Source organism: Pleurodeles waltl, chromosome 10 (genome assembly GCF_031143425.1).
Source record: "Pleurodeles waltl isolate 20211129_DDA chromosome 10, aPleWal1.hap1.20221129, whole genome shotgun sequence".
Lineage (NCBI taxonomy): Eukaryota > Metazoa > Chordata > Amphibia > Caudata > Salamandridae > Pleurodeles > Pleurodeles waltl.
In genome coordinates this window covers 309952921-309979614 of record NC_090449.1, presented here as the reverse complement: position 1 = coordinate 309979614, position 26694 = coordinate 309952921, and the positions used below count along the sequence as shown (strand labels likewise).

The 26694-nt window shown below is 43.9% G+C and overlaps 1 protein-coding gene across 1 annotated transcript in view; it reads right to left on the bottom strand.

The window, feature by feature from the left end:
• Window positions 1–953: 953 nt before the first annotated feature.
• The window catches only part of RAB40C (RAB40C, member RAS oncogene family), a 184539-nt gene continuing 158798 nt past the window's right edge, over window positions 954–26694 (bottom strand). The window contains exon 7 of the mRNA XM_069210486.1: window positions 954–10203. Within this exon, the coding sequence (XP_069066587.1) occupies window positions 9908–10203 (296 nt within the window). The 3' untranslated portion in view covers window positions 954–9907. The remainder of the gene's footprint in view (window positions 10204–26694) is intronic.

The following is a 26694-nucleotide window of genomic DNA, read 5'->3' as shown; positions in this document are numbered from 1 at the left end:
GCAATCCAGCAAGTGACCCCTTCAGAGTAGAGTCTGCCCATGGTAGTGTTTGCAGAGTTGGCAGTCCAATGCAAATTGTGACTGTGGCAAAATCAGTGACGAAGAGGCAGGACTGGTTAATGATTAATGGTGCCAGGTTTCATACCGTGTCTGATTTGAGTCATCCAGCGATAAGATACACATTTCAGTGTATAAAGATTTGACTTCCATTGCTTGTGAAATTAGGAAAGCAAGATAGTGGCAAGACGATTAACCCAGCCAGAGAATTTGCTGATGCAGTAACATCCGTGACAAAGTGGAAACCTAAAATGAGGGTGATGGAGCCTATACATTGCTGCTGAGTGTGTCATTGGGATTATTCCATTATTCATGATGTGACTTCTATGAAAGCCCGTGAAGAATAATGTGTGTGACTATTTCGAGCATAAGTGCATTTTTCTTTTCTTTTTCATCATTCTACTCTCCTACCTGCCCCTTCCCTTGAGCTAGTTGTTGCGGCAAGAGCTGATTGATTGTGGGGTGTGGTGCTTTTCTGGTAGGTATATCAAAGCTGGCCAATGTAAACTGCAATTTAATGGTTAGTTGTTTTTGCTTTTACCCTCCTGTCACACGTTGTAGGCGTGTGTTTTATATACTTGCAGTGCTAATAAAAGAGGTTACTCGTTACAATTCTATTTAGCTGTTACATATAATACATACCCCACACAAACGATTCCGTGCTATTGTAGGGCATGCAGGCTGTGTTCTAATGATGCACACGTACCGTGAATTAAAAAGAAAGAATAGTGCTCCAAGGAGCATATGTCATTTCAAAATGATTCTTAGTACAGAATGAATAAAATCAATTTGAAATTATGGACTGCCCTCGAGGAACTACTATTTCTGTGTAATTGTGCCGAGGGAAAAGGAAGCCTGAAATGGAAATCCGAAAAGAGACACTGCCACACCACCTCAACAGTTAAAAACAAAAGACGGTTTAATTTATTTTAGAAAACAAACATTTCACATTTTACATTTGCTGTACAGATATACAAAACAGTCTGTAAAGAAGAAGGGAATGCTATAAGTTTACAGCAGCTAAAAATGCAACATTCTGTTTGTAGTGTCAAAAAACGTTCGATCCCATTTACAATGCACACTCCTCACTCCCGTTGGGGTTTGCATCCTGATTGGTCATTCGGAATGGGAAAGAACTTTTCATAATTATATCACGAAGAACGCTAAATGTGAGCACCTGAATATGAAAGTATGGGTGACACAGCACAGCAGAAAGCTCTGAAGGTGGTGATACATGCTCATGGACCGACACAGAACCTCAGTGAGAAAGGAGAGAGGGCTTGGAATGATGAATTCATTTAAAAAAAAAAAATTCTCGTGCACAGAAATACAACAAATAATTGAATAAAATATTCCTATTAATTCAGGATTATAAAAAGCATATAAGCTTCCTATACATCTTATTGTGCTAGGTGTGATGGGTGTTGGGGTAAAAGTTGTGTCAGGCAGTTTACAATGGAATCGTTCAATGACCGTTTTGAAAAGTAAATGAGGGATGTTGATGATGTCCTACCCTCTTAGCTGTGTCCTCTCCAACGTGTTATAAACAGACAGTGGGTGTGATCTCGGTTGTGTTACTGCAGTATGGCAATTAGTTTCCCAAAACTGAGTGATGTCTCTTATACTTCAAGATGTTGCCTCAACTTGAGAAATGGTCAGTAGCAGAAGCCATCCAATCAGACGGGTTCTTGTGCTGTATTTGTGGTATACTTAAGCATTCGTCTTGTAAACCCTCCTTTCCAAACTGCAAGATAAACGGTTTACAGGAGACAACAAGCATATGATAGTGTCTAATATTTGTGCAGCTTTCAAGCGGGCCCACTCCAACTGCTCAGTCAAGGACGGCACGCATGTACTGATGCACTACAGTTTATAGTAAGTGCAAATATACTCTCCAAGAGTTTCAATGTTGAACCATTCCAGAGACAACATCTTTCAGGGTTCTGTTACCTCAGCTTCATGTGCAATTAGGGCAGAGGTGCTGGGATGTGATTAACATCCAATCATTCCGCTACAAAGTCTTTTTCTGAGGTTCATTTATGCAAACTGACGTAGTTAATTTAAGACCATCAGTACAGCTGCGAATAAAAGACTACTGCTTGCTGGTAGGCCGTACATTTGTTAGAAGATCACTAACGAAGGCAACCGTTGTGCCTGGTTCACAAAATAACCTAACTGAAGCTAAGGTGAAACATAGCTATAACAGGTGAAAACACAGCAGAAATAAAATGCATCCTGCTCCTGGAGGAAATATAGTAAGTTGTGGAAGAGTAAACGAAAAACTCAAGCCACTGCCAAAAGGAATATGATAGAAAAAGTGAAAATGTGTCAACGCAGGACTTCATATAAAGCAATTAAATCAGAAAAAAACTGGCGAACAGGGGTGAGGATACTTAAAGACAGAAAACCCGAAATGTTAACAAAAGAGTAATTTAAATTCTCATAGTAAGGGACATTCTGAGCCTTCCTCAAACTGCCAAGGATAACAAGGTTTTCTACTTACTTTATGTCAGGGTAGCCACAAACACAAATTGTTTTTTTCCATTAAACGTTCTTGAGCAAGGTTATCCAGTATAGATTCAGATGCTTCTCCCTTAAAAAGAAGTGGAGGAAGGAGGGCTGACGTTCAAACACATTAACTTTTTTAGCCTTCACACTACACATGGTAGACAGGTCATTTAGGCATCCAAAACACTGGGAAGTTCAGCATGTGACACTACCTAGTGAGTGCCTTCTTGGCTTCCGTAGCGCGTAGGACCAAGAAATAATGATGCCTTGTTCCAAAACGGGATGTAGGAAAGAAAACCCCCTACAGTGTGGAACAGAGAATCACTTGCTTAGTATAAAATACGACAAAGTGACCATTGAATAAAAGAGGCACAATCAGTTTCTGAAGTTTGATTGATCAATCCTATTGCTGTCCCTAGTCAGTATCCAAGAAGGAATGTTCACACAAGACATTAAAGTGGCTGATTTGTTATTCCAAAGCACCACTCCTCCGGTCGTGCATTTCCTAAAAGGAACACAGTAAGTACTCTAGTGTCAAAAAGTGTTGTTAGGTACACCCCTTTGACAGATCATGAAAGTGTTGCTGCTTCTTGTTTTTTGATCTGATTAAGAGAGAAACATATAATGATTTTTCTGGGTCTGAAGAAAAAGTCTAGAAGAGTTTACAAAACAAAGGTGCGAAAACTAGTAATGAGAACATAGTGCATTTCAGTAGTAAAACTGAATGAGTTCTAATACGGATCATATACCTATTAAATCGGTAACCTCAAAGCTCTCCAGGATGTTTTATAATGAAACTAATGGCAACTATAAAGGCAAGTTATATGTCAAATACTTTATAATACACTCGTACAGAAAGACTCAAAAGGAGCTGGCTCCAGGAGCTCCACTGAAAACTGAAAGCACTAAGTAACCAAGTTGGACTTCAACAAGACATTTTCTCCTCAATGTCTCATAGAGATCACTAACTAATGATAGCTTGAAAAAAATAACATTTGGCTTCTTGTAATAGACTTTTAAATGCCTGACAGAACTCAGAAGACCCCAGACGTTAATTTTCCAGATACAAAGCAAGAGAAAAGTGAATAATCGTTTACATTTTGAAGAGTAAAATATAGTATAATCTATGGATCCCCTCACCCCTTTTATCATAACTTCCTGACAATTTTAAGGGAGATCTGCAATACCCTCTGTCAAGACCTCAGAAATCAGGCAAGGCAAAACAGCCACTCAGGACTGGGTTGAGTAGACTATCTAGTACACAGAAAATCTTTTTACAAGACCTGGAGGTAGACCAGAGGACATTCACCATGAGAAAATGAATATGTAAATCATATTAGGAATTAGGCAGATGAAAGCATACAGAAAATGTCTGGCAGTCACCGTCTGGAAAGATCTCTCAGAGATATTGTTTCAATATCAGGATGATAATTATATCATTTTTAATTTTATCCAAATGCAATAGGATCGAGTTGAGGCTTTTATTTTTTTATTTTAGGAATTCCACTAGCCTTCCATGGCTTTATTTTTTTGGGCTGTGTTTGTGTTTTTCGTTTCACGGCCGATGTCATTGACCTTCTGGTTGTACTTACGAGACAGCTCACTGGCAGTTATAATTTTTGATAGCTCCCAAATTTCCGGTTTATGCAATTCCCTAAGAAGTGCTAGTTTCCCTTTAATACCTGTGTGAAAAATAAAAACAAATGCGACTTGTGAAACATTTTCTCTGACTTAAGAGCAAAAACATGTTCCCACAGTGGGTTCCCCAAAAGAAAAAATATTCAAGAAGTAATTTATTACCATAAAACAGCTGATTAGAATGTTATTAGCTTAATCTTTCGTATTTTCCATCAATGACACATGCATCCTTGAAAGGGGCCTAATCTGAAACGGCAATGTTGCACAAGGAAAATGTGGGACTAGACAAAGGTTTTGAAAGTCTTGAAGTTGTGTGGTCTCACTGAGTAGAATTAGTGCACCCTTGATCGGGACAGAATACAGTCTGGCACAGGGTGCAGTGGGAGGGTTCTGAATTGTGAGAAGAAACAATGTCCCCTTGTTACCGGAAAATTCGGGACAGTGTAAGAGTCAAATTTATACCGCTAATGATTTGGGATGACACCTCTCAGAAGGGTTAGTTATGCACAAATGGCAGATGTGAATTACCTTCATGCAATGGAGACTCGTTTCTGTCACAGCATTTAAAGATGTAGGGAGAGGACACAAGTTGAATGGAAGAATGTTTAAACAGCTACTTCAAGTGTCCAAACAAAAATAATTAAGGGCTTTTGTTTTTCAAGCTAACTGACTTATTTAAATTAGCAGCGTACAAATTAATGGAGCACACAAAGAATCATTTATTAGCAAACTGCAATATCTGTAAGATATTCAGTGTGAATTATTTTCCTAATAAACTTTAGAACCTTAAGACCCAAGATTTGTTGTTGCACCTTACCATTCTTAGGGAGTATAAGCATCTGCAGTGAATTTATTGTTTGCCTATAAAATGTGATTTTGTGGAACTATCTGGAGTAGCTGCAGAAAACTGTGATGTGACCCAACTTGATGCCCTAACGCACCTATTTTTTTCCCCAGAGGTTTCTTAAAAGCCCAGTAGGAAATCTGTACGCCATCTCTGTTTTGGTGCTGTAGGCAGGATAACACTTGGCAATGGTGCCTGCAGGGTTCTCGCAAAATATTATGTTGGTGCAACCTTAATTGTTGCTCTCAGAAAGATTTTAACTGAGACCTTTAAGCATGTACCTTTTCTAGGTTGATGATTTGTGACTTCTCTTGCGTCACCCAAGAACAGAGCACTTGGACAACACGTCCATAATGTTTCTCTTCATACCTTGCCAATAATACAACTAGAAATTTCGTCCAAGGTTAATACCCAGACAAGGGCTTGAACTTCAAGTTTTTTTGTTAAACTACTGAGGATTGGCATGTTTGTACTAACATATTAACTACTGCAGGGTTTCGACTCTCCATTTTTAGGATGTCAGCCATAAAAGTGAAAAATCTGGTCTGTCCTTAGCTATGAAAGCAGTCAGCATATCTGAAACGCCTTGCAAAGATGTCTCTAAACTAATGACATCAGATATTAAGCTTAGGATTGGTAGAAAGAATGGCGACCTCCAGTGTGTTTTTAAATAATCACCACCACAGCCATGGGCTATGGTGATGGCAAATGAGATTTCTGCAGGATCGACCAAAACAAAATTCTTAAACTGCGTTTCTTTTGGCCGGGAATCCTGCATTTCTTAAAGCTCCTGGTACACAGCTTAAGAAGGCAACAGTTTCTTTTGTGTATGATTATTCATAACAAAGCCCTCTTCAGGTAAGGAAAGAGTCATAATATTCCCCCTGTTTATATTGGTTAGAAAAAGGAAAGCGTCTAGACTTCTGACTGTTCATGTTCATCACTATGTGATTACATTATTATGTCCTCCAGACAGTACGAAGATGTTGGGGTGGTAACTCAGAAGGAGTTGACTTTGTAAATTCTCAGAAAATCATGTGCCGATTGCTTCAATAGTGTATGGTGAGCACTCACTTGCATTAGGGGCCCGTGGTGAACAGGGTCTGGAGATTGAGGAAGGCCATAGATCGTGTAGAAAACCACTTTGCGTCTGTGGTATTCTTGGGAGTTTCAACGGACCTAGAAAGCACCGCTGTGTCACTAAGTACTACATAACAGCTGTGTAGCAGGGAGGCCAGAAAGTTTCAACCACAGTCATTCTCCTTAAAAGGGTAGAAGCGAGGAAAGAATTTAATTATTTTTTATAAATGATCCTAGATGTGGAATAAACAAATTGCCACATCAAAACAGCAACCTCCCTGTGATAAGACATCACTTGGAGGGTGCTCTTCTTTAAACAAGAAGTAAAAAGTCACTGCTCGCTTGAGTTGCTGTCACACTGCTAAGAAATTTAAGCAATTACTTGCAACACATTTGGCACTTACAAGGATCATGGCCTTCAATAACAACTATTTTTCCTGAAACAACCAAGGCAGTATTTTGTGAAGCAGACTATTTTTGGAAAAAGATACTAGGAGATAATACAATAGAAAGGACTACCTTAAATGTGGAGGTATCCCGTCACGCTCCAACAAAAATAAAACGGCAAAAGTGAACGGATTGGATAAAAACAGGTCACAAAACAAAAAAAAAAACAAAAAAAAAAACGAGAAGTCACAGTAATGACATCCTGTGAACAGAATAGTTGCAGACAGGATAAGCAGGTAACTGGCAGTCCCCTCTCATAAGCTAAGGTATTTTGAGGCACCTTGAAAGGCAGTATGGGGAACACAACAGCACTAGAAAGCCTCTGGGATTTCCAGAGAGCAACAGGGAAGAATTGTAACTTGAAAGTATAAAACATTCAGTGCAGTATTGGGAGTACTTTGCTGTTTGGTGCCCGCAAGAAGCCCTCAATAATCCATCTGGTTTTCAAATTATATCTTCTGTGGCTATTATCTTGGGCCCGTTCATACTAAGGGCCCATTACAACAGGTTTATAAATTATCAGTAACATTCCTCGAATCCTCCTGCCCATCGAAACACGTAAAAGCAATTCAAATACTAGTGCATGATAGACAGAAAGATTCTCAAACTAGGGCACTACACACCACAAACCAAAGAATGCTCTCAAAGAACACTCTAGGGACGTGATCTGTGATGTCAGAATAGAAAACAAATCCAAAATGCCATGGGGTGGTATTGGACCTTTTGTAGATTTTAAGTAATAAGGGCCTTAGCATAATAGTTTACTATTAAACAATTTTAAGAAAGTGCACAGAGTTTCTTGCGGACATCAGGAACCTTTCAAAGCATAGGCATCAACAGAAGATGTTATGCTACAAAACTGCACATCTGTATTAGTTGAAGAGACATTAGCTTTTCATGTGCCCTGCATCCCAGAAAAGGTGATTTTCATACAGATTAATCTCACTTTGAACATGTAGATGAAAAGTAAAGAAATAATGGTTATACAAAGACAAATTATCTATTTTGTCATGGCATATGTTCATTGCAGATTACTGGAGCAGGACAACAGCACATGTGGAATACTGTATGACTGGATCTTTGAATGAATGCAATGTACTGCTGTGTACTGTACACAACACAGAATCTTTCAAGTGTTTACACCGTTCATAAATATATCCTTGTTTTACTTAGATTGCAGCCTGTGCTCTGACTAAACCAGGAAATGCTTCTCGAATTTGTATTTTAATGGAACAAGAATAGCTACTTGAGAAATACCTAATATTTTCCATTAAGTATTTACATTCATTTTCAAAGTTAGAACTTTTAGAAGCGACATCTGACCCACGTTTGTTTGGTCACACTGATCAGTGGGATGCCACAGTCGGTAACTAGAAAGGAGAATTTAGGATTGAATACTAAAATCCAGCTTTGCATGAATGCATAATATGGTAATGCCACACAACTGATGGATATGTCACGTCAGGGGATTTCACAGATCACAACTGTGATGGAAGGTGGTTCATAGCAAGATTTGTTCAACATTTTAGTGACATTATTGCCTTCTGGTGCACGAGGGCTGCATTGGCTACTAATATCACACCCAAGGCACAAAAATCTTTTTATATTATTTTGATTCCCTCTAAAGTGTGTGCAATTCAAAGGACATCAAGTGAGATTTTCTGTCGTGCATGCTGTAAATGGCCTCTTCCATGTTGTTTGCTAAATGGAGTGCTGAAGCACATCAGGGAATCACAGAACTGGACAGGGTTAGTGAACACTAGGTCAGGTCAGGTACAGTTACAAAAAGCTCTACACAGGACACTTTTGTCCCTTCTTCAGAATTTGAACAGGTCCTGTCTGAGCAATGTGATACCCTCAAAAGATGGCAATGTAGTAAATGCACTCTCAAAAAATATGGTCACACCATGTTTGTAAAGATTATCCCTACTGAGGGTGAAATGGAGTCTTGGCAGACAATCAACAGCATGTCAGACTGCAATGGGCCAGCCAGCTGTGATTTATCAACCACGTACTGCACAGCAGTGGACAGAATGACTAGAATCTGATACTGAGCAAAGCATAACACAACCAGATGCACGGATAAGTGTGTAGTGACTAGGGCCCTCAGTATGTATGAGCACAGTGCAACCAACAGTTCCTATTATTAAGCAAAGTATACCAACACCATCTTTCCTACCGACGTGAAAGGAAAATGGGACAAACAGCAATTTAGTTAACAGGACAATCAAAATACGGTGCTTTCCAAAGCACATCACAACTAGTGTTGCTGTGTTAGAATAAATCAAGACAATTTTCTTTCCTCATATAACAGTAAACAATGTGATCGGTCTATTTTATGGCTGGATGTCTGGCTTAGCAAAACCACAAATTGGTGGCAGGAAGCGGCCAGCACTGCTAGGAACCTCAAGTCAATGCATAGGACAACCAAGATTTCTTGTAAAGCTTACATAACAAGATGTTTTTCATTGCAGCAAACTGCAGTACAGGAATTCCACGTACAGCAGCAGACAAGAACCTCAATGGTTTAAGCGTTTTGTTACACTGACTATTTTCTCTTTGTTCCCCAAAAACATTTGGGTTTGTTCTGGCCCTCTAGACAAACCAGAATTGTGCACATATTCGGAAAGGGTCATTAGCAACTGTTTCTAGAGTAAGTCCTACCACCTGTGTTAAAACGTAATGTGCTGCCTGGTTCATAAGGAGCACAGCTTTTTCTATGATAAGCCCACCACCCCTCCAACGCAGCAGAATCCCTGAGTGACAACACCCCACTCAATGCTCTAATACACAAGGGTGCATAAAAGAGTTCCTGAAATTACAAAATAAAAATAAAACCATGAGTGTTAACGTATTTTACAGAAGGGAAGAAGGCAGAACAGGTGGAGATTCCTCAAATAGCCTCAAACACCATGCTGTCAGTTTGGGTGTTCTTCAGATGGTAGCAGGCCAGCCAGGAGAGGATCTTGCGTGAACTGCTTTCATGTCTCATCCCAACAGTGGTCTGGAAGATATAAAAACTAAAAAGCTTCTGCTGAAGTGGATTGGGAACCAATCTCCATTTTGGTCTGTCTTCTGATTCCCCCTACTTAGGTGATCGCAAATTATATTTTCTCAAATCTTCCTGTCTCTTCGTAGACTGGATATTCCAGAGGCTCACAGATATAGCATACTTTCCCAAGAACCAGACCAGTTCTGTGTCGCAGACAAACCAGGCCTAGTTCACAAACCATAGGTCTTATAAGAGAAGTGCTGGGAAAAATTGGTGGAAGCCCCTGATGAGGAATGGATGACAAGCCAGAAAGGAAGGACCTGGTACAACTGGCACCCGGGCTAAGAGATCTTGCAGTTATTCCTTGAGCAGTTCTGTGGTGGGCTTTGGGGGGGCCGAATGGACTTGGAGCGTTTTAGACTGTTGCCCTTGCTACTACTGCCACCACTGCCACTGCCCGCACCGCTGCTAGCAACAGAGTAGGAACGTCCATGCATCATCACTGCATTCATCCCATTGGCCATGGAGAAGGATTTCAGGTGGCTCTTTATGGCTACAGGCAGTGGGAGCTTATCAATGAGGTGGACTGGTGTACATGAGACAATGGCTCGGCAGCAAAGATCCTGCAGGCTGAACACTGAAAGAAAAAACACAGGGGGAGGGGAAATATCAATATAGTGATCTCTTATAACAAAGCACAAAAGATGGAGCGGTGCATCATGAGACAACTTAAAATGGAACTGCACATACATTCATTGGAACACACGATCAGACCTTGTATATTGCAAATTCAATGTAGTATATAATGCAAACCAACCAATAACAGTGACTAATAGCAGTAGACCCTTATAAAACACATACCTCTACACTCGGACAATGCATGCTCCTTGGTTTTCCCAAAAGCAGACATGCACAACCCTTGTATACACTGACAGCACATGATGCATGTTTGAACATAATGTCAGCTTTAGAACTGACGGCCACAACAGTGGACAGCTTGCATGTCTTTACAGTCTTTTAGAGTTTTTTTTTTTTTTAAACAAACGTTTCTCAGTATTTTGTTTGAATTGGCAAGTTCCAATCACGACTTTGGCTGCCTCCAATCACTGAGTTTCCCATTCTTGAGTTCACGAACAAAACAAAATTAACTACGGATTTGGTAATGGACTATCTTGCAAAATGTGGCATCGTTTTAATGTTGAGCATCTTCACTAATGTTTTGCAAAGTATGCAGTAACACTACTTGAGGTACCTTAGAGGTCTTCAACTGATGCATGTTTCGCAACTAAGCAGTCAAAGCAGCTATGGCCCTAGTAGAGAGGATGTAAGAGTTATTTAGTGGGGAGTTATTTATTCATTTCAAACTGCAGTTTGAATGTAGCCCTCCCAAAAGTGTTTAACAATTCTTATCCTTAGTTCTGGTAGACCCCAAATGCTGAAGCTCTTCATGATGTACTCTTAAGAAAAATAATGTGGTCTGGGGCACGTTCAAGTTGGTCCTTGGCAAGCTCAGTGGACCTTTGTAAAAGTATCCAACCCAATGTTTTCGGACTAGTGTAGAAGGATCACAATACAGTCAAACTGAATCTCTTATTATAGTTGTGCTTCACAGCCGAGAATGATTTGTGGGAAAGATGCAAATTTATAGATTGTACAGAGCTATGGATCAAAGAAAAGCAGTGTTCATCTATTTAAAGTCAACCCGTAATTTAGAGTTTGGTTTCAGTGGGGTCCTGCTTAATTTGAAGAGGTGGTTGCCAGTGGTGGGCATTGGTACTTATGTTTGGTTACCACATCAGATTCTTAACGAGAGCGAGAGAATGGCAAGATGGAGGAAACTAAAAACGGCAAAACAGTTACAATGGGAGAAGGCAGGAACCTGTAAAAGTGAGATAAAGGGGCAGGGAGTGTCTGGTAGTGGATTAAAGAGGAATGTGGGGGATTTAAGATTACCAGCTTGTTATTTGGCGTTCAGATATTTAATTGCACCGGCCTTCTGAGAAGAGCTTCGGGAACCAGCACCCATTATTTTACAACATAAGCACTGCGCCTAGCGACAATTATATAAGGTGTGGCGCCCTAGTTAGGCTGCTTGAGTTGGTACACTAGAAATAACTTGAATTGTCATTCAATGCTGACTCAACTGGCAAATTGATTGAAACTCTGAAGTTTTAGGAATCTAAATCGCAACAGTCTGTAGGCTACCTTTCTGTGGACTAAGCACAATTCTGGGAATTTATAAGGGAAAGGTCTTGCTCCTGAGCTACCAAAAGGGAACCTTGAAGCGGATTTCTTCTTGCCATCCTCAGTGTAGCGGATTTTATATCTGTATCATATCTGGTTTAATAAGTAGGACACCTGCCTTGAATCGAAATACAAACATCCTCCTCGACTTCTAAAAATGCAGTATAGACTGATCGCTGATAATTATGGGGGCACGTTGCTGGCTTCTGAGCAGCCTGCACACCTTACAGCTGAGGGTTCGCTTTCTTTCGGTTTGGTGAGAATAAATCCGTAATTATAATGAGAATAGTTCTCACTCGTTAGAGGGAATATATGTATCAGGTCCTTCAGAGAACAAATCGCAAACTGTGATTTATATACCGAGGGCTGACATGGCAAACATAAAAAGGCCACTGACACGTAGCTCTTATCTTTGCTCACTGCAAGGGAGGGCTGTGCCAAGAACAAAGCAACAACACAGACTGAATTCTTTGATGTAGATGATGAAGCCCACGCCAGGACATAAACATTTCCCTGCGCCTGGCATAGATGGATTTACCTGACTGACATCTATCTGCACAAATGACATATTCAACTTCAGGCAGCAAGTCAAAAGAATTTAGCAGCTACAACTTAATATCCATGCATGAAGGTGTAGGTGGTGGGCATAAATATGCAGGGTCCTTTCCTTTTTTGCTGAGAAAGGAGGTCCCCCCAAAGAGGTACCGGATCAGAAGGCAAATGCTCAAGATCAGGAGCTTTGGGTACTGCACTCTCGTGGCCCAATCCGTACTATTAGGATGACTTGGGCCAAGTCTGTCCTGACTTTCCTTAGAACTCAAGAACACGTACAGGAGACCTCTACCATCACAGATAAAATGCATCTCCCAAATAACTTTTTAGAGAAAACTCCAGTGTGTAGAAGTGTTGGCACTGCATGCCCTCAACAGTGGCAAACATCCAAGCTAATTACCGTTGGTAACAATATATCTGGTAGAGACATTCTATTTGCAGATTCCTTGCCTTTGAATTTCCCCAGGCGTCAGTCTGGATCCTGAGATTTTTCTTCGAGCAGTACCTCTGCACATCGTCAGGTGGAGTCGGTCGACTCCGCGGGCGTTGTTGGCGTTGTGGTCGCTGTGATGATGTCGCAGTCGCACATAGGCGCCACCCCGGCACGCTGACATCAGTTTCTTTTCACGACTTTCCACACCAGTAACACGGATCCATGATGAACACAGAGTGTTCCTGTCCCTAGAAATCAGTTCGCAGTGCGGGGAGGATGGGAGGGTCGGTAAGGAATCTGCAACTATAATATGTATCTACCAGATATATCGTTACCGAAGATGGTATTGCTTGGGTATCTATTCAAAGGTAAGGAATCTGAAACTAGAAGTCTCTATCAGATATACCTAGTTAAGGCACAGCCAACTGACTGATGTTGCCCTGTGCCACCTCAACATGGTAACACCACCCGTCCACCAGCTTGTGCCCCCCGACATTTTGGGACCCTGATAGGTAGTTGGCTACCAGAAAGATCTTTTGCTGGCCCTGTCACCAGTAGACTTAGCTGCACAGAAGTCATGATCACCCAAAGCTCCTAAAGGTTGATATGGAGCTAGCTTTCTGTTGGAGACTTGAGCCTATCCTATATAACCTACCCTCCACCAAAGCAGTGACGCATCTGTCCCCATTCTGTGTGAGGAAGGGAAAGTAGCCTGCTGGAGGTCAGGTTGGCCCTCGCCTGCCACCACGAGCTGTCATCAGTGATCTGGATAACATTGGCGAGGCAACACGTGTGCTAGCCCCACTGAAGCCATAGGTTCCATTAAAGGGTTTGCATTTGCCATCTATGTTATGGGAAAAGGAGGATGCACAAGGCAAGGAGACCAAGAAGCCTAAGAACCATCCACACAGAGACAAAAGACTGAGCCAGAAATATCGGAATCGTATCCGGAATGTCTCAGAGTTGCTGAGGGAGTAAAAGGCCTTGAATGCTGTTGTGTCCACAATGGCCCCTATGAAGGAAGTCCTCGGCATAGGGCTAAGGTGGGGGTTCGGCTAGTTGACCACTGCAGTTGCCCAGAGGGGGGCTGTGACTTGACTGTGAGAAGCCGGCTTTGATCATCTAGTCGTTGAGATATGGGAATGCATGTATCCATGACCTCTAAAGCTGGGCACAACCATTGCCATCACTTTTCTGAACACCCGATGGGCCAAGGAAGGGATTAAGGGACACCATTTAGCCCCCAGGATCCGAAGCAGAGAAGATTTGCATCAGAGAGAGAATTCTGAATGTACCCTTCTTGAGAAAGGCATTCAAAGGCTACAAGTCCTTCAGGACAACAAAGTAATCCAAATAGCACCTCTCCTCTTGAATCAAGATATCAGTTACACAGAACAATCGCTCTATTGTAGGGGAAATAAAGAGGCCGGGATGAAATAAAATGCAGGGCATAACCCTTTTAAACAATTTGGAAGCCCATTGCAGTCCAATGTAATGCATCTCTAGCTGGTAAGGAACTAAATGGTTACTTACCAGTAGGAGTAGTTTTGTAGCTGAAGAGTTTTATGGATTCACATGCTGTGCATCATTCCGCCACCTAGTGTTTAGGTCCTGAAGTGGTTGTTTTCCTTTTTATCTTCTTCTTCTTTTGGTCGTAGTCGAACACCATTTGGTGCTTGGTCCATCCCCTGTGAAAGGTCAGACAGCAACCTAGACATTTCTGTGTGTGGTACCCATCTTCAGATTTGTCTTCCGCTCCTGTATTTCTCGCTCTCTTTTTTAAATTTTTATTTTTAGAAGTTTGTCTTTATATATGACCTCTTCCCCACCTGTTTGTCTTGTTCTAATTTTTCGGGGAGGTTGGTGGGTTGCATGTAAATACAGAAAACGCTTCAGGCTGCAAAACTACTCCTACTGGTAAGTAACCATTTAGTTTTGCAGCATGAATCTTTTCTGGATTCACATGCTGTGCATTAGATTATGTAGCGATTTCCCCTTCTTTGGGTTGGTTGGGGTGAAATGATGAGCTCACACACAGGTGCTGTAGTACCTACATCCCACTTGAGCTTCCTTATGCATTTGTATGTCCACACAATAATGCTTGGTGAATGTGTGTGGAGATGCCTATGTTGCTGCTGTGCAGACCGAGTCTATGGGCACATTTGCCACGAATGTTAGTGTTGTGCCCCTCTTTCTTGCTGAGTGAGCTTTAGGGTGGTGAGGCAGACGTTTGCCAGCTGAGGTGTAGCATGTTTGTAGTGTCTCCATGATCCATTGTTCAATGGTTTCCTTTGTGATGGGTGACCCCTTGCTGGATTGCTGGATTTGGCATATGACTATGGTTGCCATGTAGTCCCCCTTTTGTAGTAGTGGGATTACCTCTTGTAGGGTTGTCATTTTTAAACATTGTGTGCAAATGAATTTGTTTATAAATCTGAGGTCCAGGATCGGTCTTGGTGTAAGGTCTTGCTTTGGTACCAGGAAGATGGGTAAATAGTTTCACTTGTTAAACTCCTTTGTTGGTACTCTTTCCACTGCATGTTTTAGCAGGAGTTTTTTTACTTCGTTCCTTAGCTGTATTAGTTCTTTTTTTTATACCCTTTCATTTTTAATGAGTTTGGTGTTGGTGGTTTTGTGAGTTCTATACAGTAGCTGTGGCATACCAAGTTTAAAACTGAACTGTCTGTGGTAATCTTTGCCCATTTTTGTGGGTATTGTGTGTTATTCTCTCATCGGTGTTGTACACTGGCGTGGGGCTATTTCCGCATCACTTGGAGATTCCTCCTCTGGGGGACTGGCCCTTAGCTCTCCCTCGACCATGAACGGGCTGTCTTGCCACGGCTGTTATCCGTTTGTTGGTCAGTCTGTTGTATACTGCCCGGGCTTGTTGTTGCTGCTGTTGCCCGGTCGCATAGGGTCACCCTTCTTGTGGGTCTTTCTGGGGGTGTCTTTCCTCCCCTCCAGAAGGTTCCTCTAATTTGGAGAGCACCCATTGCCTTTGCAGTCTCCTTGTCCTTCTTAATTTGTTGTAAAGACTCATCTACCTCTTGACCAAACAAGGCATCTCCAGTGAAGGGTTTGTTTATGATGGAGGCCTGGACTTCTGGTTTAAAGCCAGATATTTTGAGCCGAGCATGCCTTCTCAGGGTTGTTACTGTACACATTTGTCTTTCTTGCTGTGTCTGTGGCATCCACTGTTGATTTTAGGCAGGCGTTGGTGATGTTTTTCCCCTCCTGGATGATTGCTTTTGCCCTTTTCTTATCCTCCTCTTGGAACCTTTTTATTAGCTCCTCAAGCTCATCTCACTGTTGATGGCCATATCAATTGAGGAGGACGGAGTTTGCTATATGCCACTGTGTTGCCCCCTCTCTTTCCATCTTCCTCCTACCATATTCAGCCTCTTGCTTTCCCTTTCAGGAGGAAGGCCTGTGAAGGTGGGTGCATTGCTCCTCTTCTTGCGGTAGTGATGATGACAAGAGTCCGTCACTGTGTTCCCCTGGATGTATTTGAGGTCATTTGAAGGTTTATACTTCTTTTACACCCTTGGGGTCCCCCCACCTTTGCTGCAGCAGGATCCTTGAAGGCCTATTTGCCCTGGTCCAGTATGCTAGGTACCACTGGGAGATATAGATTCCCTTTGTTTGACAGCATGAGGGTGTTAGGAGGAAGCGCAAGTCTCCCTTCTCCTCCTCTAGAGGCACACCATACGTTTCAGCTGCCCTCTTTATCAGGCTGTTCTGCAGTGTGATGTTTGGGGGGGGGGAGGGGGGGAGGGGGGGCTTCAGGAAGGTCTTGAGTGGTAGTTGTCGACCTCCTCTTCTGGGCTCTCTGTATCAATGTTGTTCCATTCGTCCTTGAAGCCCCCTGTTGCCTCTCCCCCTTTGGGGTTGTAGAAATCCTCCACTGCCTTCTCTTCATGGAGCTTGGGGTTGCTGAAGCCTCTAAAGCAGCCTCTTCAATGTCTGTTGAAGGAGTGCCGTCATTTCTGCCTCTAGTCTCAATCTCTTATTTTCAACCTCTAAGGTCTTTTTGACATCCTGCGTAGTTGATGGTCTCTTTTTCAGCAGTTCTTCCTCCGACGGTTTCCGGGTTTCTGTCCCGGTGGAGGTTTTTGTCTGTTTCGTGGGCCGCTCGTGTTCGTGGCTGACCCTTGATTATGGTTTTCTAGGATGTTGAGGCTAACTTTTTCTCAAGGATCTTGTCCTCCAAAGTTTTTGGTGGTCTTTTTACCTTCGAGTCTCTGACGTCCTTCGTCGTTTTTTTCAGCGTGTTTTTTTTCTTGGCATCTCCCTCTAGTGAATTTCTATGTCCGACTTCTTCGAGTCGATTCTGCACCCCGACCTGCTCTTCGTTGTCGATGGATAGGTCTAGGTCCTTCAGGGATGTCTGTTTCTGGCTATGAATTGCTGTGAAGTGTTCAGCTCTCTGCTTTCTGCGCACCACAAGTGTTTTCGGCACGAATGCTGCCCAGGCCTCGCAGCCTCGTGGTCTTTTGGCAGGTAGAGGTTGCAAACTTTGTGCAGGTCGTGCTGGGCGAATTTGTTGTGGCAGTTTGGGCAGAATTTAATGGGGGTGTTTTCCATGACCCATACCTTGCTTCATTCTCCTGCCACATGTGAATTCTGTCAGCGTTCCCACCCACGGAATCTAACTGGTGGTTCCCTTCTCTCCATCACTATTTCCTTCTCTTGATCTTAGATTCCCCAACCCCCCCAACAAAAAAAAATCCTTGATTTTTCCAGGATTCTTTGACATTGTCCCAAAAATTTCGGAGCACCTCCTTTTGCTTCCAGACACAATGGCAGGAAAAACGAATCTGAAGATGGCTACCACACACTGGAAATTCCGGGGTGCAGTCTGGCGTCACACAGAGGATGGGCCAAGCACCAAATGGTGGTTGGCGACTCCTAAAAGAAGATGAAAAAAAAAAATAGGAAAATAAACAATTCTGGCCCCAACCACTAGACGGCGGAATAATGTGTATCCAGAAAAGGATTCATGCTGCAAAACTACTGTATCAGGTCCCTACTTGCTGGTCGTGAGACTAGGAGAGCACATCAATGAGGCTTGGGGGCCACTGCAGCAGAAGAGGAAAAGTTTGAGGATAGCTGTCCATCCTTGGCTGCCAACACATTTATGCTTGCAACGGCTGAGAAAGTTGGCACTGTCAGTAAGCTACTCACCTGGAATAGCCCCTACACTTTCTGTACTGTTAGTGAAATTGGCTGGCTGAGGAAAACAATCCCACACTGGAGTGACTAACTTCGAATGGCTCGAACAGTCTTCCTTCCCTCCAAACAGTCTAGACCTCTGAAGGGCATGTCCATAATGGACGTTTGGAAATCTCCTGAAACCCTTGTTAAATGCTTTCAGAATAAGTAATGGAGCCCACTGATCGCCTACTTTAGCAAAGACTGTGAGGGACTCTCTTCCTCTAAGAGACTACGAGTACTGAACATCCTAAATGACTCCAAATTGAATACTTATTATTATTTCACGATTAGTCAATTCCTGGCCACACAGATATGAAACTGGCCGAGTACTGACTAATAGACTCGAAGAGGCCAAAAAAAAAACATGGGCATATGAAATCAGTAGGGAGAAGGGTGATGTTTTGGTTGGGGATTAGAGGTAGGCAGAGAGATGGAAGGTACTGTTTTTTCATAACACTGCACATTTTATGATGTAAGTCAGCAAAGTCTAAAGATTTTGACCCAGAGAATGATTGTAATCCTGAATTTTAAAATGAATAAAAACGTATTTGGACCTAAATGCGTTCAGAAGTAGTACACTGGTAGGAGCAGTACACTGGTGCAAACAGCACAGCCTATGCGGTCAGTGGTTTCCAGGCCTGCATGGAGGACAAACTTTGCTACATTCATCTTAGATCATTTGGGTCACTGGGTTCCTGCTGTCCTCTGTAATGGCCAGCATGTTCTTGCTGGCCATGTCCCAAAAGGCATGGGTGGACCTGCCCAGAAGGCACAACGTATTGAAAGAGTGCAAGTCTAGGCTAACTGAGGAGTATATTTTAGTTTCAACTGCATCAATACATTTTGGATACTGACGGAGAACATTCAAGATTGACTTTACTTGTCAACTCCAGAACCACAAGGATATAAGGCTTTGGGTGTTTAGTCAAAAAGTCTGGATCTTTAGGTCTATGCCTTCCAGCCACAGGTTGGCTGACTAGCGATGCTGAACATGGCTTAATCCAAGTGGCCACAAAAATCTGTAAGAGCTTTTAAAATGGTAATGGTGGCTTGGATGAATTTGGGCTTGGCTGAAAAAGTTTAATCAAACTGGCTTTGGATCCAAGAGTACCAACTGAAAATCTAGTACTTCTGTTGCTCTTTACACTACTACAGCAAAAGAGGCACTTGCTTCTGCTGGTAGACCTGTTGGTGAGTCTAATTCTCTCTGGTAAGGTATCTAGACCGCCGGCATTTTAAAAGCCTATATATGGCCCTTTATCAGTGTGAGGGGGAGCATATGTATCCCTGCTCTCATCTTATCACACTTATCTACCCATCATCATATGTCATGTCTATCAAACGATCCTCCATTCCCACTCTGACTCATCCCAAATCCATTCTACTACTTTCATCTCCTAAATAACTCTGCCTAAGCTCTTCCCTCCGCTTCCACATCTAACTCACCAAACCTCACTCTACTACATGACCTCCCAAACAACCCTACTAAATTCTCCCTCATTTATCTCACCCTGCTACTATGATCTCCCTAACCCTTCCACAGCCTCTTCCCTCATCCATCCCCCTTTACTCATCCCAAGCCTTTGGGATGAGTAAATGAGGGATATACTCCCAATTAACACTTCTGGATTTCTTTCCTCCTCCAACCCTCCATTACTCCAGTCAATCTAACTAACAAACTCTCATAGCCGCGGCTCAAATTAACTCATAATAATACTAAAACTGTACTCATATTTCCCGATACTAATCCATCACTAATTCTTGTTGGGTCCCGGAGTAGCGTGCTACTCGCCGAAAAGCGCTTCGACGCCTCCTGAGGGGTAGTAAGCGCTATATAAATACTATTACAATACAATGCAATACGTTATACTGCCTCATCACTATCAATGTTGTGAGCAACACTGGTTCTGCCCTGCATCAGAAACAAACCAGAGGGTCTCTATCCTTTAATTGTACTGGTGTCATGATAGACAAAGGCTGATAGACTGGATCATAAAGGAATGGTTGTGTCTTAGGAATTTCATAATGCAACTTAAGACTCTTGAGGGTAAATGTCTGGTATGGGTCAGTGGTACTGGCCGGGTCAGTGCCGGCAACGGCACTGCCATGGAAGGAACTGATGCTGATGGCGAGAAAAGATTGTAGGTTAGGACCTGCTTCTGTATATGCCCAGGAACAAATTCTTAAGGGACAGTTGAGGGAGGGCCTTCAGAAGGAAGTAAAAGTGGGGGCCCCAGCAGCTCCATAAGACAACTTAAACCATGCCTCCTTGAAGATAACTATCAGCTGCGGGGTTGACAGCGGTCCAGGAAATTTGGGGCAAATGCAGGACAAGCTCAGAGTTAGAAGACATCGAATCTTTAGAGTGATGGCCTTGCAACTTTTTGCCAGTTTCTGAGAGGCAGATTAGAAACAAATCCCATTGGCTTTCCTAAACTGATGGTACATTTCCAACTGACCAGAGTACTTTGAGCTCGAACTGGACTTAGAGCAGGGCTGGCCTGGCAAACGCAAATGAGAACAGCTTTGCAACTTGCGGACCTCTGTTTTGAACGCAACCACTTCTTATGTTAGGAGGCATAAATCTTTGCCTCCAGCTCTCTGATAGTCTTCGGGTTGCAAGTTTGACACTTGCTGCACAACTTCGAGGGGTAACCCAAGCACAGGCACCACAGGCTCAAGTTGTGGCAGCCCAAGAGAGACTTGTTTCCTGCGGTCCAGCATAGCTTGAAGAACAAGTTACTTACCTTTGGTTAACTCATTATCTGGAAGAGATTCTAGCTAGCTGCAGATTCCTTACCTTTGAATTCCCTGGCGTCAGCTTTAAATCCCGAATTTTTTGCTAAGCAATACCCTGCGTGCGCCGTTCGGATCAGTGTGCGTCGTTCGGCTGCGTGTGGCTTCGTCAGCATCATTGGAGCAGTCTGTAATGTCACGGTCACCTATAAGGGCACTACCCCGGTGCGCGTAAGTCAGTTCTTTTACTCACAAAACTTCAACGCCAGAAGCGCACAGTCATGGATAGAACCAACATTTTGTCTGTGCAAAACTAGGGCCCTGAACAGGATAAACACTAACCCTACTAGACATATCTGCAAAGCGGGGTGGCATGGGTGGGTTTAAGATATCTGCAGCTAGATAGAGTCTCTACTAGATAATGCTTTACCGAAGATAAGTAACTTGGTCATCTGACAGACTTCTAGCTGCAGATTCCTTATCTTTGAATAGATATCCAAGCCACAACCTTCTGGCGGATACCTTCCACTACAATAAAAAGTCCAGTAGGACTGAACGGGCAAAGTGTCTGTTTCTCCGTACCTGATTGGCCAGGCAGTAATGTTTTGCAAACATGTGCAAAGATGCCCACGTTGCCGCCTGACAAATCTCCAGGACTGGAACACCCCAAGCTAGCTCAGTGGTAGCAGCTTTGCCCCTGGCAGAATGAGCCCTCGGGAAGCTGCTTCCTGGCCAATGCATGGCAGATCTTGATGCAGAGAACAACCCAGAGCAAAATGGTTAGCTTCTGCACTGCCTGACCCTTCTTTGCTCCAACGTACCCCACAAAGAGTTAGTCATCCACCCGGAACTCTTTTGTGCGGTCAAGGTGTAGTAGAGTCGCTCCTCTTCCTTAGAGGGATGCAGTGGAGCAAAGAAGGTGGGCAGGGTGATGTTCTGACCCAGATGAAATGGGGTCATCACCCTGGGGAGGAAAGAGGCACAAGTTCCAAGTACCACCTTGTCTGGATAGATAGTGACATACGGTGGCTTTGATGACAGAGCTTGCATCTCACTCACCCTCCTGGCAGATGTTATTGCCACTAAGAAGGCTGTATTGATGGTGAGCAGCCGGAGGGGACAGTTGTGCGAAGGAAAGAAGGGAGCGCACATCAGAAACGTGTGGACCAGATTTAAGTCCCATTGGGGCATAACAAAGGGCGTAGTGGAAAACATATGTACAAGCCCTTTGAGGAATCTATGTTCAATGGGGATTTAAACAGAGAAGGCTGATTAGGCAGCCGAAGAAATGACGATAAGGCAGAAAGATAGCCCTTGAGAGTCCCCAAGGCAGAACTCTGCTGGGTAAGGGAAATTATGAAGAGAAGAGGATCAATAGACCTTTCTGTACAATAATACACAAAGCCTTTCCAACAGCAGGTGTATACTGTTTTAGTAGAGGGATGCCTGGCTGCCAAAATAACTTTACAGACTTCAGGAGGAAGGTCAAAAGCCATCAACTGCCACTGCTCAATCTCCATGCATGAAGGCGCAGAGTTGACAGGTTCGGGTGGAGAACCCTCCCCTGCTGCTGCGACAGAAGATCCTGCCGAAGGGGCACCCTGATCGGAGGACTGATGCTGATTTTGAGAAGCTTGAGATAACAGACTCCCCACCCTGGCATTCAGAGAACCTGCCAGTTGTTGAACCACCAGGGTTATGCCCTGCTGTTCCAGCCATGTCCAGAGACGTAGAGCCTCTTGACAAAGGGTCCACGACCCCACAACTCCCTACTTGTTGCAGTACTGCATCGCGGTGGTGTTGTCCATGAACACCTGCACTAACTTCCCTTTCACAATAGGAAGAAATGCTTTCAATGCCAGTCGGATTGCCTGGAGTTCCAGCAAGTTGATATGGAGTCCGGATTCTATCGGAGACCAGAGGACTCTGATCTCCGCCTCTCCAAGATGTCCTCCCCATCCAAGAAGTGACGCATCTGGGGAAGTGAGAGGAATCTGCCACTGACCCAACCGCAGTCCACTAACCACCACTGCAGGTCCTTCGCAGTTCCCTCAGAGATCTGAACTATGTCTGTAAGACTTCCCTGATGCTGTGTCCACTGGAACTTCAGCTCCCATTGCAGAGCCCTCATATATCATCCGGCATGTTTGACTAGTAGGATGCAGGAAGCCATGAGTCCCAACAGCCTTAGAGTCTGTTTCACCGAAATCCAGGATAGAGGCCGAAACATCAGTATCATAACCTGAATATCCTAGACTCGCTGCAGGGGAGGATAAACCCAAAACTGCACTGTGTCCAGAACAGCCCCGATGAAAGGGAGCTTCTGAAAGGGAGTCAGGTGTGACTTCGGCACGTTTATAGTGAACCCCAGCGAATGCAGGAGGTCCGTCATAGCCGGAAGGTGGGTGATGGGAGCCTGGGGCGTAGGAGACTTCGAAAGCCAGTCGTTGAGATAGTGGAAGACTGAAATCCCAATCCTGCACAGATGAGCTGCTACCACCGCAATCACCTTGGTGAACACAGAAGGGGCACTGGTGAGATCGAAGAGGAGCACGTTAAACCGAAAATTATTGTGGCCCACCTCGAACCGCAAATAACGCCTGTGGGCGGACAGGATGGGGATGTGAAAATACACATCCTACCAGCCAATGCTGCCAACCAGTCTCCTTGGCCTAGGGCAGACAAGACCTGGGCAAAGAGAGCATCTTGAATTTCTCCTTTTAAGGGACAGGCTCTTCGCCCTGTCCCTTAAATCCAGGACAGGGCGAAGAGCCTTGTTCTTTTTGGAATCAGAAAATAGCAGGAATAACAACCACTGCCTACTTCTGACATCAGGACCCTTTCTATGGCTCCTCTGGCCAAGAGAGCCATAACTTCCTTGCAGAGCAAGATTAAATGATCCTCCATCAGCCATTCTTTCAATGGAGAGAATGACTGGAAGGGGAGGGAATAGCCTTTCTGTATGATCTGCAAGACCCATTTGTTCGATGTTATGGACTGCCAGTAAGGGAGGTGAAATATAATCGTCCCTCTAACTGGACGAGCATGGTCTTGCAGAACCATACCAGGAGGGCTTGGGCTTTGCGGAAGAGGGGGACTGGGAGGTGGCCGACCTCTGGCTAGACCATCCGGGTCTGAAGGTACCACGACCTCGCACTGGATGCTTTGAAGATGTAGGGCGGGGACTGACCTGTGGGTGGCGTGGTACCCCACCCCTCCGGAAGCCTCAAAAAGGGTGAAAGGCAGACTGCTGGTGAGCGGGTGCTGAGAGGCCCAATGATCTGGCAGTAGCTCGAGAGTCCTTAAACCTCTCAAGCCCAGAGTCTGCCTTTTTTCCAAAAAGACGTGAGCCAACGAATGGCAGGTCCATCAGATTTGCCTGGACATCCCCTGAAAAGCCAGCGGTACGAAGCTAGGTGTGGCGACGAAGGTCCATTGTCGATGAAATTGTCCTGCCCAGCGAGTCGCTCATGTCCAAACCACACCGAATTGTAGACTTGGCTGCATCTCTCTCATTCTTGACAGCCTGAGTGAAAATGTCCCGTATGCCCTCTGGGACCTGGGACAGCACCTGTGCCACTGTATCCCATAAAGTATGGGAAAAACAGCCCAATAGGCATGAGGTGCTTACGGACCTCAATGCCAGGCTAGAGGAAGAAAACATCTTCTTCCCAAGTTGGTCCAGCCTCTTGGAGTCCCTATCTGGGGGAGCGGAGGGGAAGGCACCATGTGAAGTGGAGACTTGGACCACCAACTTCTCCACGGTGGGGTGTTGGGTGAAGAAACTATGATCGGTAGGAGCTGGTCAAAGGTAGTGGCCAATTGTCCTATTTACAGGAGCGCCTGTGCTGGGTTTCGACCACTTCCCCAGTAGGACATCAGTAAGGGCCTCATTAAAGGGTAACATGGGCTCTGATGTAGCAACCCCGGCTGAAGCACCTCTGTCAGGATATTAGTCCTGACCTGCACCGTAGGCAAGTCTAGGTCCAAGACCTCAGTTTCCCTATGCACCACCATGGCATAAGCACAGACACAAAAAATCTTTGACAAAATGGTCGGAAAAAGACCTGCCAAAAAAGGCAGAGGGTTGCTCGATCCAGGACCTGGTCTTAACCGGTGTGGTAGGAAAAGAACTGACGTACATGCACCGTGGTGGTGCCTTTATAGGCGACCGTGATGGCTCCAATGATGCTGACGAAGCTACACTGAGCTGAACAACGCCAGCCGTCGGCGCTCGCAGGGTACTGCTCAGCAAACAATTCCAGATTCGAAGCGGACACCAGGGCATTCAAAGGTAAGGGATCTGCAGCTAGAAGTCTCTACCAGATTCTTATTTTCCGGAGAGACTTCTTCTCTGGCACACAGTATTAGAACAAAACCCAGATTCATTCAGAAAACTGACAAAGCTGGGAGTGGAGATTCAAATTGGTGTTGGAGCTCGCAGAAAGAAAGGAGCTCATGTCAGAGTGTGGGAGTAGCGCTTATATGCGGCTTTGCCTAGTCACTTCAAGGGTGGTTATGCGCGGGATAGCCTCTGTCTCTGAAACACTTAGCAGAATTATTCAAGTAGAGTAATTTCTCCTTATCCTCAAACATTCTCCATATGGAATGCTCAATTTTAAACATGGTTGATGGAAGCTGCACACATGGGCAGGGCCCTTCTGTTGTATTCCCATCAAATCACAGTCTGTCTGACAGATCTGACAGGCTGACATATAGCATTTGTGACAAACCTCTAAGGAGGGACACAGAGTGCTAAAACAATGTGTACATCTGCTGTTTCGTTGTGGAAAGTTCAGAGACATCTGTCTTTGAGGTTGTTGTGGATACAAAGACTACCTCAGACTGGATTTTGGTCGATAGATGTGTGAGGAGACACCAAGACTACCATAGTATCCCCGCACACATCCCCATCTTTGGAGCCCAGGTTCAGTGCAGCCGAAGATTTCGGCCATCTTGAAAATGCCCTATGTGGATAGGGTTAGCCCTGGGAAGCCTTACTCAATTGGTAAGAACAACCCAAGTGGTTATTTCCACCCACAAGCTTGTGCCAGGTACAGATGTGGCACTTTCAGGCACCAATTTCAGAACACTTCTAAACCTGCGGAAGAGACCAGATAAGAGCCTAAAAGACTGCTCTCTGTCTTGTACCCAAGGACAAGGAAGCGTATTTGAAGGGTCATAATGTTGACTATTAGAGCTACAGGGACAAAATAAGCTACAACAGGCCTTTTTCTGCTACTACCCATCTGTCTAGTGATATCTGGACATGGACTGTACCTTCCTTTTGGTCTCTTCCTGTCACCCTATTGGTCCCTAATTGCATTCCCTGAGGTCCTGGGGGCTTTAAAGGCGTACTCATGTTGTGGACTGGGATTTAAAAACTAAAGATAGAATGTAAAATCTCGGACAAGGATGGACTAGGTTAGTGTATCTGACCTAGGCTCCAAGGTAGTCAGAGTCAAATTGCAGCTAAATTCTGTTTTACTGCAACCATTGACTATTATTGGCACTTTGGCCCTGTTTCTATGAAAAACTTTAAACAAAAACATATTGGGAGGTTCCTTTATTAGATTTGTCTCATTTTACTTGTGACATTTAGTCTATTTTTCTATTAAGTTCTGGGACTTTATTATTTTACTTTTTGACTATTGTTGTTTTTGTACTGATAAATACTTTAGGCATTGCATCTCAGTTAAGCCTCTCTGTTCTGTGCAATAGCTACCAAGGGAGGGCGCCTTTAGTGGTCGACCCTGACAAGGATTGTGATTATTTGAGATGGGTTGTCACACCCCTCAACTAATATGACAATTTTTTAAAGATGGCTTCAGCTTCACTATTGGTGAGAGGTTTACCCTTCGCTGCTGTTCCACTCTTATGCATTAGTTTCTTCACCATGTTAGAAATGATGGACTGATGGATGACTGCATGTGTAGTTATTTCACAGCA